At 37.7% G+C, this 16,371-nt stretch overlaps 2 protein-coding genes across 2 annotated transcripts in view; one reads left to right on the top strand and one right to left on the bottom strand.

Annotated features, from left to right (window-relative positions):
• The window catches only part of Smp_122860 (family M13 non-peptidase homologue (M13 family)), a gene marked incomplete at both ends in the record, with an annotated part of 57,806 nt that overhangs the window by 11,311 nt on the left and 30,124 nt on the right, over positions 1-16,371 (bottom strand). The gene's annotated exons all lie outside the window — the stretch shown is intronic.
• Smp_187640 (putative regulator of G protein signaling 3, rgs3) lies at positions 1,488-1,718 on the top strand (the record flags this gene model as incomplete). Its single annotated transcript, XM_018795937.1, has 1 exon — positions 1,488-1,718. The coding sequence occupies one exon, from the start codon at positions 1,488-1,490 to the stop codon at positions 1,716-1,718; it is 231 nt and encodes a 76-aa protein (XP_018650199.1).

Genomic DNA, 16,371 nt, shown 5'->3' with positions numbered 1-16,371 from the left:
TTCTTAATATTACTAAGCATTCGGTAATTGGTTGACTTTCTTGAACATTTCAAACAGCATATTTAAATAAAGACAGAACAAATATTGATGCAGAATAATATGAATTCATTATATTTCGTGGTTTCTCATCAGCTGCTTACAACCAAATATGCATTAGAGTTTTAGCATTGGGGTATTAAATAGGATGGAACGACTGACATAAGTGAATGTAAGGGATTGGAATAACAAAACGTCATCAATGATAACTATATATATATGTGCAAGGAAAGGTCAGAGGTTATTAGGTATTAGAATGAGGGAAGCATAAAGGGTGGGTGGTGTAATAGGTGTGTGGAGTTCAAAGACAGATAAGATCAAAAGTGTGATTATTTTAGAGGCAATTAAAACATTTAGGGTGGGTTACGTAATAATTGAATAAAATTTGGAGAGTTCATATAATTAGGAGAGACAAATGAGCGGAAATGTGTGAGAGAAAGGGTGGTTTAAGAATTGGGTAAGGGAAGAGAAATATATAATAAATTCATATTATTCTGCATCAATATTTGTTCTGTCTTTATTTAAATTCATAAAGGGAACTAACTGCATGAAACAGCATATTGTTGGATTCATAATAAACTCGATCTCATGAAATCCTCCAGCGTCTTTTTCTAATTTTCTCTTCATCCGGAAGCTCGTCCGTTCTCTTCCATAGTAGGCTGTTGCTGATGGTATTCGGTCAACAGACATTGAGTATCTTGTGTAGGCAATTGTTCATAACTACTTGTACCATTCTGATGATGGTTATGGTAGTTCTCCAAGTTTCAGTTCCATACAGTAGATATGTCCTGAGAAATTTTGTATTTATCAGTCAATCTTTCTAGATAAATTTAAATTTGAACCATTAAATTCCGATCATTGAGAATCTTTATCCATATATTATAGTTGGATCAATTTTTCCAGGATATAAGATTGAGATCTTCATCTATTGAAACATAATAATTTTCAGTCAAGATGGCACTAATTAAGCGAACCTTTTAAGAATATACAGATATTTATTCTAACAGAAAAGATTAATGAGTAGTTATCGCGTTGCTTATAGGGAATGTCTGAATTCGGTTTAAACTATATATGATCATTCACTCAGGAAGTCCTCTACTTTTGAATACCTAATACTTCATTTCAAAAGTACTTAAATATTGCTCATTGATCGAACGTGTGTTATTAATGTGTTAATTCATGGCCGTGGGAAGATCCATACAACTTCCTTCAGTTTAATATACAGTTCATCAAAAAAACAACAACAACGTTGTATTAGATCATTCACACCTCTGTTTGTATACTCTGTATTGCACATAATGTAAAAGACTTTAAATATTGAAAAATCAAAATTCTCTTGTTTTATTTCAAAGGTTAATTTGGATTCGGAAACTCGGAATCAAACGATCGCTAACATATCAAATCCAACTAATGAATCATTTGTTTTAGCTCAACAAACTATTCAAGGATTAATGAATAAAGATTCTTATCAGCGGTTTTTACGTTCTTCATTTTATTTTGAATTGAAACAATTAGTTTGGCATGCATATCCACAAAATGAGGAAGCTACAAAGTCCGAATCTAATATAATTGATACTGTTATGTCAGATAATCAAGCTCAATATTTCTTATCAAGAGATCCAGTCACTGACAATACATCCAGTCCATGTTCTGAAGAAGAACATGTGAAGGTAGGTATATAATTAACAAAATATTTACAATTAGATATCGACATTGTTTCTAGGAGAATAATGTTTTATAATGTAGCTTGATTGTGCTGTACTTTGACGAGAATATTTTTTAATAACCGTTTGAATGAAATTTTAATTTGTCAACTAAACACACATTGGTTAAACAGTACATTAGTTAAACTATCATGGGTATACTACACAAAAATGTAATATAAACTGAAAGCCAGGTCAAAATATTAGGTCAGTGTAATTCAGAGTAACCTAATAGATAATAGAAAATTTAGTTGAATCTAATAATTAGTCTGATAAACTTATGATATTTCTATCCTAATTAACTAACAATGATCACACCACAGTTTTACACTAATTAGTTACAAAATTATGATTAAATATTATGTTGCTTAGTTATTAGGGCTGATCGAAGTCAGTTGAATAATTTGTAAGATGGATGATAAATTAATTGAAAATGCATAGTGACAGATTTTTGTTTGGTGTTAAGAATTCCACTCAAGTTACATGGTAGTACACTTTTAGAAAAGAATGGTAAACACCAGAAAGGAATGCAGATCGTTAAATTGGATTACATGTAATACTGTGTCCTTGTCATATAATTAACATTATTATTTCCTATTCATTACTTACTTTCATACGCCTAATACCACCAGTGGAGTATAGGTCGTCGACCAGCATTCTTCAACCCACTCTGTCCTTGGCCTTCATTTCTAGTTCTATCCAGATGTTATTCGTTCTTCTAATATCTGTTTCCATTTCTCAGTGTTATGTGTTCTTTGGTCTTCCTCTTCTTTTTTGACCTTCAGGATTCCATGTGAAGGCTTGTCTTCTGACTCAGGTGGCTGCTTTCCTCTATGTGGTCCTATCCACTTCCAACGTTTCTTCCTGATTTCTTCCTCCACTGAAATCTGGTTTGTTCTCTCCCACAGTAGGTTGTTATTGATAATGTCTGGCCAACGTATTCGAAGTATCTTGCGTAGACACCTGTTAATGAACACTCTTATACTCGGGATGATGGGTTTCGTAGTTCTCCAGGTTTCCGCCCCATACAGTAGAATTGTCTCAAAATTTCTATTGAAAATCCTGACTTTGACATTGGTTGACAGTTATTTTGAGTTCCAGATGTCCTTCCATTGTAGATGTGTTGCTTTTGCTTTGCCGATCCGCGTCTTCGCATGTATCTGCATCAGATCCACCGTGTTCATCAATAATATTGCCTAGATATGTAGAGGTTTGTACATCCTCCCAAGCCTTTCCGTTACGTGTTATTTGACTAGTGCATGTTGTGTTATGTCGAAGGAACTCGCTTCCCTGTTTGTGTATGTTGAGACCTACTGCTATTGAGGCTGCTGCTACACTGATCGTCTTCTCCTGCATTTGTTGTTGCGTGTGTGATAGAAGAGCCAGACCACTTGCGAAGTCTAGATCGTTTAGATGCAACCCAGCTGTCCATTGTATCCCGTGCTTCCCTGCAGATTTTCACGTCTTCATCATCCAGTTGATCACCTGGAGAAAGAGAAAGGGTGAGAGTAAACAACCTTGACTGACACTGGTCATCCCTTCGAATGAGTAAGTGAGCTGTTCTCCATGGACGATTTCGCAGTTTAACCCATCATAAGAACTCCGTATGATGTTGACTATCTTCTCAGGTACTCTGTAGTGTCGAAGAAAACTCCATAGATTTATCATGTACACAATATCAAATGCCTTCTCGTAGTCAATGGACTTGATGTTGAGTGATGAATTCCATTCAACAGACTGTTCCACAATGATCCGTAGAGTTGGTCGACACACAATCGATCCTTACGGAATCCAGACTGTGGACCTCGAATTTAAGCATCTATGGAGTCCTCCATTCTGTCTCGCAACACGCTGATGAAGGATGCACATTTCTACCTATTTGGGACGCGTCCTGGTTCCACTGTTGATTCTCTGTGAAAGAAGCAAACCAAATAAATAAATTAAAAATAATAAGCAAATAAATATCCGGATAAACAAATAAACAGATAAATATAAGTTGATAGTGATCACTTTATACAAGTACAATATAATTAATGAAACATGATTACTACATTCAAGATAATAATCAGAATGAATGGAATAATCAGTTGATTTCCATTTGATAGAAACACAGATGGTGAAATATCGTATCTCTTTTGTTTCTCTCTTGAAATTAGTTTAATAAAAATAAGTAAAAGAAACAAATGACGATGATGATGACAAACATTGGGGTTCTTAGATAACGATAACAAATATTATTCAATTCTAAGATAATCATACATATTTACTTGATAATTTAATGTTAACAGTATACAAGATTCCGATTATTGGATAAATGGGAATAAAAATTAGGGAAAACAATAATTAAACACAGTTTTGGATAAAAGGGGACCGAAATAAAAAAAAACAATATTCCATTTAATACATATGGCTTTATTGTATCATCTCTTATATTGTACAACTAGATAAACTGTGTTCAAATGATTGTTAACTCATTAAAACTCTTTTCGTAATCTTGTTGTGACTGGTGCTATGTCGAACACATCCGTCGAAAACAATATCTTCCCCGTTACTTGATTGTACTGCGTCCAGTTTATTTCACAAGGATATAGAGGATGATGAAGAGTTATCACTTCATGAGAACATTATTGAACATCATACTCCTAATCAAACGAATGATAATTTATCTGTTCACGAATTACCAAATTCTGTTCACACTGAAGCTGCACCACATTCTCCTAAACTTTGTTATACTGGATATACATTGTCCAATACTGATTGTTATAAATTAAAACAAAATATTAGAGCAGAGTTATAATTTTAGACTGACTAGTTGATATGATTCATTTTTTACATCGCCATCATAGTAAAACTGTTTTTTGTAATGAAAAAAAAAATACTACAATCCGAGAGAGATTTTCATTCATTAACTGTGATATGTTTTACTGTAATAACTTTCACCTAAAATAATTTCAATCTTCGTTGAAATATCACAGAAGTGTTTATATCCTAATACGTGTACTTGTAAACGAAGTGTTCAGTCCAAACAAGGATACTACAGCTCGTTTCATTCAGTCCATTTTTAATTGAAACTGATTTTCCGTACATTACATCAAACAGACAATCTGGAAAAAAAGGATCTTATAATTCTTTTTCAAACATTTAATCATCATTAATTCCAGTATTAATCTGTAATAGACAAAGAAGTATTTGATGATCTTCATTGTTAAAATTGTAGGTTAACAAGATGTGCTTCAGCACCAATTTATCTCGTGAAAGCAACTGTTTAATCAGTCAGTTGAACGTGAGTATCAGATGAAAATTACAGATGTCCAAAATGATATTACTTGATGAGAAAATGAGTAGTCTGGATAAACAAAATAAGATACAAAGATTTGTTTAACACGACCAACTTGACTGCATAAATTAATCCAACCGCTTTGATTTTGGAGTCGGCTGTGTTTGTGTTGATATTGTGAGTGGCATGATGTGAAACGATGCTTGGGTGTCTGTTGGAGAGTGTTTGTCATTCTGTGATGAGTCTTGTTCTCGAAATTAATCAAATGTACCTAGGTATCGCACGATTTCTGTTAACCTAGACATTAACTGAATGTCAAAACTTTGCATACTTTGGAAAACAATTCAACTCTTAGCATATCGTCATATTGCAAACCACTCAATATTGATCAAAATTATTATGAACGTCATTTGTCAAAGACGTAAATGTTTAAGTGATATTTCCTAATGAATTGAAAATAACATCAAACAGTTTGCTATATCCCTCTGAACAGTGTTCTGGATTATAAGTAGAACGGAATAAAGAGCTTGATCTTCGTACAAACCTGAAGGAACATGAATTTTCAAAATAAACTACATCATGAAATCACATGTGAAGCAGTTTAAGGGCCGAGTGGTTGAAACTAATCCGGAATTGAGAAGAATTCAACAGTTGTAGGTTACGATGTGATTACGTACACGTGCTACGTAATCCCTTCGTATTAATTCAGGTCAAAAATGAATAAAACATAAATATGTTGAATTGACTTTTGTTTTCGAAAATGTAGGTGTTGTGAATCGCTCAATCATCAGTGTTCAGTAAGTTGAAAATAGGTGAGAAAAAGACATTCTCAAAAGCTTCAGTGAATTCTAATTTCTCTCCCTTCACATTTAAAAGGATGCATTTCATTCTGATAATAAGGATAATGAAAACACTGTGTGAATGGGTTGATTTCTATGGCATGAGTGATTGTAATGAACGAAGACATAGGTGGCGACAATCAATTTTCTATTTCATACAAACTTACAGACTATCTTGGTAAAATATGATAACCACATATTAAATGCTTCATTTGCAAATCTTACATCATTGTCCTTTACGTTATGTCTAATAGTTCTTATTCACAATTCCTTTCTATTTCGCTTTCTACTGCCAGCCATATAACTTTCGATTGGTGTTACATTCTGTTTATTACTGTCGACCTAAGTAGCATACACCACAATATGAGTGGTGTGGAGTTAAACGGCGTCGGATGTGAGACAGTTACCCACCGATGACAATGCAAGATGGTCACGCAATGTCATGAATTGGTTGGAGTGAGACGTAGTTCTCGTCATACAATGGAAATCCATTACCAACACATTAACATATAACAAGTATATAAATATTGGCATTATATATATGAAATTGTTTATCACTTCTGTTATCGATTGCGTTGTGTAGAGGTCACAGGTTTCGAGCAATCCACATTCAAATAGGAAGATGAACTGAATGAACTAGCTTTCTTTGAATGCTTAGTTATAAGGGATTATTACGGTAGTCTTAATCTAGACAAGCATCGAAAACTGACACATGTGGATCGGTATGTCGAATTTGCTGTGAGCATCTATCCAGTGCAAAAATTTACCTGACCTCAAGAATTTCCGAACATCAACCTAGATCACTATTTCACAACGAGACAAACTAAGAGAAAAAGAGAATATAATAAACATTTTACGACTTAATAATTTCCCTAAAGGTAATACTAAGAGCATATTAGAATAAAACTGTCCTTCTGTAATAATAGTTCTAATGAAATATCTTGGATTGGTACTGTGGCTTTACATTATCGCCAAGGTACGACAGAAGAATTACTGCGACCTTTGAAAACGTACAAAATTAAGACCTTCTATAAGACAACTTATATTCTAAGGAACTCGTTAGTTAGAATGAAAGAAATTCTAGTTTACTTCCAGACACAATTATGTGTACAAATTAGCGTGTGCCAATGTTGATGCTTTCTTCATTGGACAATCTTCTCATGAGATCTCGACTAGTGCCAACGAAAGCTTAAGTTACGCAAGAAGACCTAGTAGTTCCGTGGAATTGGAAAACGTATAATTATAATAATATATATTCTGATAATAATTACAGAATTCACACCAGTTTACAGGCATTATCAGTTCGATATAAACAGCAACATTTGATGTAGAGAACAAACATGTGATACAAGATTGCTTTATGTTTGATGGTTCAGTAATTGTTAAGTTGTTTATTTATGACATGTATCACGACACTTCAATGCATCAGTAGGGAACTTTTAAATTTTTTCTTAAGTGGATAGCCTGACGATTTATGAACGTTGTTCTTTAAGGTTATTTCCAGTGCCAGAACGAGTTATTGATAATTATCTACAACTATAGAAAGTAAAATTAAAGAAGAGCTTGTAACAACAAAACAATGATTGCCAAAATATGTTTGTTAGGTTCAGTAAACAACAAATTGATATTAAAAACATTGAAATATTTCAGAATAGTTTTTCCAAATATATCGAGAGGCGAATAGACGAAGAATTTCACCTCATGCTAAATCCCTCTCTACTTTGTGGGAAAGAACGCTTGGATATTCATTAGACCTGGACCGTCTATCTAAACAACCACATCTGACCTCATTTATTTTCTACACAATCTACACACACACACCTAATTTCAACCCCACTACTTCATATTACAAATGCACACATTTTACATACCTATATTCTGAAGCACAAATTAATACAGCGACAGGTCATACAATTTTTCTACTCATAACAAAAGAATATATAAATCATTCATGTGGGAGAACTAGTTTTAACCAACAAAACAGATTACGTCGATGAAAACCGAACTCAGTTCTGAATGAACTGACCAAATTTCAACTCCGCCTGTAGCTCTTCTAGGGTTACTGCCGATCCCAGGCCCAGATAAAGGGGGAGGTTTGGGCATGGGGTTAGCGACCCCATGATTAAAGCTGAGATTTCTAGGAAGTCACAATATCGACACTCCTTCTAACGACCAGAGCATTCCTCTTTATAGGTACATGGAACGTCCGGACAATGTGGGTGTAAGGATGGCTCGTTGCCAAACTCAAGGAAGCCTCAAGAATCTCAGAAGGAGCCGGAGACAGTCCATCTAATCACCATTAAAGGGAACATTCTAGAATGTCAAAGTGTAGCTTCCCTGTTGGATAAAGAAAAAGGAAAAAGAAAATATGCTTATTGGCTTTCCGAAATTATGATTTACTTTCAGCCAAAAAAACTATGAATACATAAGGTTTTTGTACTATATCTGGCACTGTTTTGAGAATAAAATTCCTACTTACTAGACTTATGTCTTCTCTCTTGCGACATTGCGGTTCCGATCGTTCAAGTTGTCTAGTAGTACGCGGCATAGCAAGAATCTAGAGCTTTAGATATAACAACTGGCGACTGGGTCAATTTATCAAAATTTCTTTTACCTTTGATCAATTTAAAGCTTTTCTAGAGTGCCATAAAAAACGTTTCGAACAGTTCCAGATTCGTATTCTTGAAATACTAACCCAGAAAATGAGCCTCAACTAGAATGGACTCACAGTTGGTTCTTTTAAATCACATGCTGATGATATCATCGACTCCATTCATGAATTTCATTTTGATGGTTCAGCTGGCGTAACATTCGAATTCTGGTACAAGAAATATGAAGATGTATTTACCGTTGAGCTAGTGTAGCACGTTGTATTTCGATGTTTATTTGGGAGCAGGAGCGACCTGAAACAGCAACACAACAGTCAGGACCGACAAGTGCGTCTGAAGTGAGAACACGGTGTGCTCGTACAGCCGATATATTTAAAATTAAAATACGCGGTTTTTAGTACAAAAGGGGAAAGTTATTACAAAATAGTTTTACTCGTTATTCTGCAGGTTCAGACGGCGTAGGGCTTGTTCTTCTTCTTCCAGTGCATTTACTCTTTGTTGTCCTGCAATGAGAAATACAAACACACATTATTAATGTTGCATGTAATGATTTTCATTACCGTTACACTAGAAACGTTTGATAATGCCGCCAAGGTCAGAGTACTGCTGCGACTTTTGGGGTTTATTGAACATAAACCATACATCAATTTCATTTTTCCCAAGAACCCAAGAGACCTTTTATTCAAAGTAACGGTTAATATTTTGTTGCAAAGTTTTGTAGAACAGTCTACCTTATTGAATATTCGGTATCATTGCCTGAAGATAGTAAAAGCTGGCAACGATGACTAGGTGCAACATGCCAGTATGGTAAATCGTGAGTGTAAGAGTTTTAAACTATCAGCAATGACAGAAGATCAATTCAAATGTCTTGTTTTTGTATGCAGCTTACAGTCTTTAGAAGATGACGCTGTTCAGTTCGTACGTCTATGTTATCAATTCTGGTCCGTGTTCGTTCGGTGAGGCATCCAATTATGTGATGATGCAACGGATATTCTAGTTTTACAACTAGATACCAGTAGCACCTTCTAAATTCGATTGTTCCCAGTCAGATAGAAATCAGAAGTCAGACGAGAAGAGGCAGGAAAGATATATTTGATTCGTTACCAATATATCGAGGACCTTTTCTATGAGCTGGCTAATGAAACGTAGGAGCTGTGTCCCACGCCGTGTTGAAACGTGATCTGGTACGGATGTATGACTGAAAGCCTTCAGCTAAACAAGTCCACTTAAACAACTTGGTCAGCATCCAATGTCGAACACTTAATGAGCTATTGATTTTGGGGAATTATTTACAGCTACAGATCACTCCCCCCCTAGGGAGGTAGTGATGCCCCTAAGACGTGACCAGCCAGAAGTTTAAACCCAACGAGTTTGTCGCTGGTAAACACTCTTCTGATAGCTTGCTTCGTTTAGCAGCATCTAGTCGTCTTTCCTTAAACTATGGGACCAAAATGTACAACATAGCAATAAAAAAATATAGTACAATGAAAACTTCGGTTTCTTGCGAAACTTCGTCGTTCTTTTCCAGCCGTCCTGGAAAAGAGGAAAAATAAAACGTGTTAGTGCATGTCGAAAAATACACTCGTACTTGCGTAAGGACACAAGATGAGCGGAAAAATAAACTGATACACTTACAAACAGCGTAAAAGCGATTGGAAAAAAAATGGTTTGTTTTTGGTTTTTTTTTATATATAAAAAGTATATATATATACGCTCAAAAAAAAGATTAAAATATTTTTTTTATATAAATAAAAAATTATCATATTAAAAATTTTTTTTTATAATGAACTATGGAAGGGTAATTCAAGATAAAGCTTATGTCCTACGTGCAATATTCGTTAAGATGTTCTGGAAATCTGACTCGTCTTCCAGAACGCGTTGTTTTAGGTTTTTCTATCGACGTTGACGAAGTATCAAGTTGTGTGTCGGTTGTCGTGTAGGGTACTACGAGTGTAGTAGCTGTGTCATATGCTTGTACCGAAGGAAAATCGACGTAGCTAGGGTTTCCTTCTAGGTACGCAGCTTTGAGTCGATCGATACTGATGCTATCTTTCGTACCGTTCTTATCGACTACATAGTACTTAGGTTCGCGTTGAAGAACTTTGAAGGGTCCTTCGTATGCTGATTCGAGGGGTCGTCGATGTGAGTCTCGACGAACGAAGACGTGTGTACTATGTCGTAAGTCAGGTTGAACGAAAACATCAGTTGATTGAGGTCGAGTGTGAGTAGGTTTTACTGAACGCATAGCGTTTGAAAGCCTACTCGTGTAAGAGTTTAGGTCCATGTTCAATGAAGAAGCTGAAGGATCTACGAATTCTCCTGGGAGTCGGAGTAACGTTCCGTAAACGAGTTGAGATGCCGTGTATCCAATGTCAGCTTTCACTGCATTGCGGATACCTAGCAAGACGAGTGGAAGAGCGTCTGTCCACTGTGAAACGTTTGAAGCTGATAATGAGGCTTTTAGTTGTCGATGAAAACGTTCTACCAACCCGTTTGCTTGTGGGTGGTAGGCGGTCGTTCGGAAGCGCGTGATTCCTAAAAGCGAGGTCAGACAACGGGAAAGTCCAGATTCGAACTGGCGTCCACGGTCTGTAGTGGAAGGGCAGCCGAAATTTGCTACCCATCGTTCGACGAAAGCGCGAGCCACTGTTTCAGCAGTAATGTCCTTAATCGGTACTGCTTCTGGCCATCGAGTAAAACTGTCTACGCATGTTAGGAGATATGAGTATCCATTCGAGTCGGGTAAGGGTCCTACCAAATCTAGATGAATGTGGTCGAAACGAGCGTCAGGGGTTTTGAAAGAACCTAAGGGACATTTGTTGTGTCTGATCACCTTAGATTTCTGACAGCTTACACAGGAGCGTGCCCACTCCCTCACGTCTTTATTCATGCCAGGCCAACAAAGCGTTCGGCTATAAGTTCGATTGTTGCACGAGCACCTGGATGAGAAAGATTGTGCAACGTATTGAAGACGTTGCGGCGATAGTGTTTTGGTACAATTGGACAATCCCTACCTGTAGATGTGTCACAGAGTAAGGTTTCCTTACCTGTTCCCATCTGCCTAATACTTAGTTTAAGAGTTGTCGAGGCTAACTCATGCTGAAGATCAATGTCTTCTTTTTGAAGCTGAGCGAGTTTAAGAAGGTCGATTCCTTGGAAACTGTTCAAGGAATTTATTCGAGACAAGGCGTCCGCGACTACATTGTTAGCTCCAGAAATATGTTGTATGTCTGAAGTAAACTGCGAAATGTAGTCGAGTTGTCGAGACTCTCGCGGTGAGTACTTGTCTGAAGATGAATTTAAAGAGAAGGTAAGAGGTTTGTGATCGGTAAAAAGCGTGAATTCTCTTCCTTCGATGGAATGTTGAAAATGCCGTACAGCACAATACATAGCTAGAAGTTCCCTACTGAACGTGCTGTACCTAGATTCCGTGTCTAACAACCGTCTGGAGAAAAATCCTAAAGGTTGCCACGAGTTGTTAACCCATTGTTGTAAGACTGCTCCGATTGCTTAGTCGGATGCGTCTACTGCGATACTAATGGGTGCTTGAGTGTCCTGATGAGCAAGCAGGGTTGCTTTAGCGATGTGTTCCTTAACTGTGGAAAATGTCTCTCGACCACGAGAGACAGATCTCTTACGTGAAACGCTCCTACGTGAGGATTTTGACCGACTACGGTCATTACGAACTCTAAGATATCTTGTAAGCGTGTGACATAGTTCGACCATGTCAGTCGAGGTCGATTGGGTTTTTCTTTGATAGAAAAAACCTCGGCCTTAGAAGATCTAGTGATTTCCAAGACTCGATCGGCAGATGCAGCTAGTTCATCTATGGCATTGTTTTGAAATGAAACAAGCACTGCCTGCACCTGTTGAGGGAGTTTAGACAAGAAAAGTTGTCTAAATAGGCCATCATCGAAAGTTCGTTGGCCGATGACTTCTCTCATTCTAAGCAACATGTCCGTCGCAGAACCATGTTGCAAGTCGATATTGTTAAGGAGTTGGTCTAACCGTTGTCGATCAGTTAGGTCTCCTCGTTTTAAAATCGATAGCTTAAGCGATTCGTAAGGTTCGGAAACATCACTAGTAAACATACTAGGTGTTACGTACCTGTTAAACTCGCGCGGTAACGCCTTAACTACCGCGAGGAAACGTGTGCGCGAGTCCGTGATTCCGTGCATGCTAAAATCGGCTTCTGCATAGCAGAACCAGGACTCGATATTGTCGGGCCAAAATGGCGTTAACTGAATCGAAATAGGGGAATAGACTTAAACTTGAGAACCTTAGGAGAGTGTTCCGTCATAGTAATATAGATATCGAAAAATGTCTAAGTAAAATATATCCGAGAAAAAAAATTCGCGAAAAAAGTATATCACAATATATAAAATTCAAATAAAGAATAACAATGAATAATAATGTTCCAAAATGGAACAGACTCACAGTATATTGACTTGGTGTACCAGATCACGTCGGGTTCACCAATGATGATGCAACGGATATTCTAGTTTTACAACTAGATACCAGTAGCACCTTCTAAATTCGATTGTTCCCAGTCAGATAGAAATCAGAAGTCAGACGAGAAGAGGCAGGAAAGATATATTTGATTCGTTACCAATATATCGAGGACCTTTTCTATGAGCTGGCTAATGAAACGTAGGAGCTGTGTCCCACGCCGTGTTGAAACGTGATCTGGTACGGATGTATGACCGAAAGCCTTCAGCTAAACAAGTCCACTTAAACAACTTGGTCAGCATCCAATGTCGAACACTTAATGAGCTATTGATTTTGGGGAATTATTTACAGCTACATATGTAGTGCCGTGCTTCATTCACCCCGATAACCGTTATTATACCAATCTTAACGGTGTATAGAATCAGTAGGCGAAAGGAAGTGGCAACTACATTTTTTATTGATGAATGATGCAGACCAGAAAGCTGTGAGCACTTGAAAAAATGTAAACGAGCGAAGCATACATGACACGTATTGGAAATGGCTGGAAAGACAACTCGAGAGTGAAGTAAAAGTGATGCATAGTGGAGATAACTGGGAAGCCAACTCATTCTAAGCAAGCATTAATCATCATTTATAGTCAGATAAAAATGAATGACGGACATATGATGAATAAGATACGAAGTGTGCATACACATATAAAAAAGTAGTCAAGGTTAATAAGCGAATAATTAACAAGATCAAAACATGAATCATAATGTATAGGAGAATTGGCTTGGACAGTAGCTGGAATAAAGTATATGGGCTTAACATATAAACTGATACTACAACGCCATCAGAACCAGAATTCTGAGTAAAATTGAACAGTGTCCATATATCACCCTTCAAGAGGTGACTACTAAATGTCAGCGTCTGTTGAACTTGAAACAGGTAGAAAATAATGGTCGACCCGCTTGTGTACAGGCGATAAGTGGTAAGAAAGATTCCTATGTGCAAAAGCAGAACACAACTAATAGGAAGCCTCCATCTGCATGTTGGTTCTGCGGAGAGTCACATTACACAGTCAAGTGTTCAGGGAGGAATCGGGGGAATGCAGAAAAGTGAAAGCATTACTAACTGTAAAGGCGGAAGCCAGACCAGTGTTCAGACCTAAATGTCCTGTACCCTACTCCGCTGTACCAATTGTTGAGCAAGAATTAGAGCGACTCCAAAGAAGCGGAATCATAGAACCAGTAATTTTTTCTGATTATGCATCACCAAGAATGATGGTTAAGAATTTTAACGGTAGCATACGGCTATGTGCAGATTATTCCACAGGACTAAATGATGCACTTGAGACACAACAGTATCCATTGCCAGTACCAGAAGACTTGTTCGCGAAACTGAATGGAGGAAAGTATTTTGCAAAACTGGATTTATTAGAATCCTATTTACAGCTTCCAGTTGCTGAAGAGTGCAAGCATTAATTAGAGATAAACACGCATAAAGGGTTTTCCCGCTATAATAGACTTCCCTTTGGAGTAATGACAGAACTCTCAATCTTCCAACAAGTGATGGATACCATGTTACCGGACATTCCTGGTACTGCTGCTTATTTAGATGATACACTTATTATGGGTTCAGATTACGCGGACTCAGACAAAAAGCTGGATATGGTCCTGAAACAGATGGAGGATTATGGTATCAGATTGCGTGCTGAAAAATGCGATTTATACCACGAGCAGGTACATTATTTGGGATTTATAATTGACAAGAACGGAAGGAGACCTGACCCAGAAAACGTTAACGCGGTTAAGTCAATGGCTTCACCAACTGATGTAACAACCCTGAGTTCCTTCTTGGGGATGAGTAGTCATTGTGGTGTCGCTGGCGGGCACCATTGAATAATTTGCCAAAAAAAGAAGGATACCAAATGGGTCTGGTCAAGAGAATGTCAGGATGCATTTTCAAAACTGAAAAAGCTGCTCTCATCAAACTTACTGCTTCCACACTATGATCCAGCACTCCCTATTGTCCTTGCAGCAGACGCATCAAACTATGAAATAGAAGCTATGATCCTATGACCATACGACGGATTTTAGACAAGCTGATGCAATCTCAAGGCTGATTGGTTCACAGGCAATACATGAAGAAGACGTACCTGTTGCCGCCGTAGAAGCTGAAGTTCATGTTGTGTTGACAGATGCAATTGCTGCCCTGCCGATTACATTTGAAAATATTAGAGAAACAAGCGAAAAGGACAATACCTTGAAGACTATCCGCTGGTTTCTACCCAATAAGTGGCCTTCAAGATGACTCCAAGTAGAGATTTTGCAATACTTCCGTCGACGAGAATCTCTCACAATTATCGATTCTTGTATCATGTTTGGCCATCGCATTGTTATCCCCAGCACTCTCCGACGACGATTACTCAAACAGTTGCATATCGGGTACCCGAGAATGAGCAAAATGAAATCACTGGCACGAAGCTACGCGTACTGGCTTTCTATGGACCAAGATATAGAACAATTGTGCCACAGCTGCGAACCATGTCTAGGAGCGGCAAAGAACCCAGCGAAAGTAAAAATACAGCGATGGCCAAAACCAGATTGGCATTGGCAAAGGTAACACGCTGATTTCCCCGGCCCGATATAAGGCATCCCAGAAAGCTTAGTCACAGACAATCGCAATCAATTTCTGTCTTCAATATTCAAACGTTTTTGCAGTGAAAATGGTATACGGCACCTTAAGTCTCTTCCATACAATCCACAATCGAATGAACAATATGAGAGGCTTGTTGGATACGATTAAAAGAGCTTTGATTGGGAGGGAAAGAGAGGGTAACCCGGTACAGGTCGTCAGGAGATTCCTAATGACCTACAAAGTCACGCCTAACCCGGCGGTGCCAGAAGAATGTCACCAGCAGAATGCATGTTTGAAAGGAAAATCCGAACGATATTTTACAGAATATTGTCACCCAAGCAAACAATAAAACTTATATATGAGCATCAGACAGGCACTTGCTGCTTGAAGGTAGGTGGGAGAGTGCTCATAAAGTGGTTTCAAAGTAATTGAAATTGGGAACCAGGGGTCATAGAAAGGTGTAATGGGAAGGTACTTTGTTTAGTCCGGAGAAGTGACGGAACATGTATCAGAGATATTAATCAGATTAGAAAGGATCAGTATATACACGGTCGAAACACAACGACGACGATTTAGATCAGTTCTATGAAAGGCTGCAGTCAATCATAGCGAAGTGCCCAAGGAAGGACCTGGCCATCTTGATGGGAGATCTAAATACTGAAGTCGGAGAGGACAACTTAGGACATGAAGATATGATGAAACGACATGGACTAGGAAAGAGAAATGAAAATGGGGAGAGGTTTGCAAATCTGTGTGCATACAACAAATTGGTTATAGATGGAACAATATTCCCACACAAGCGCATACACAAAGCTACATGGATCTCTCTGGAACACACC

This window comes from Schistosoma mansoni, chromosome 2 (assembly GCF_000237925.1).
Source record: "Schistosoma mansoni strain Puerto Rico chromosome 2, complete genome".
NCBI lineage: Eukaryota > Metazoa > Platyhelminthes > Trematoda > Strigeidida > Schistosomatidae > Schistosoma > Schistosoma mansoni.
This window is presented reverse-complemented; position numbering and strand designations above follow the sequence as displayed.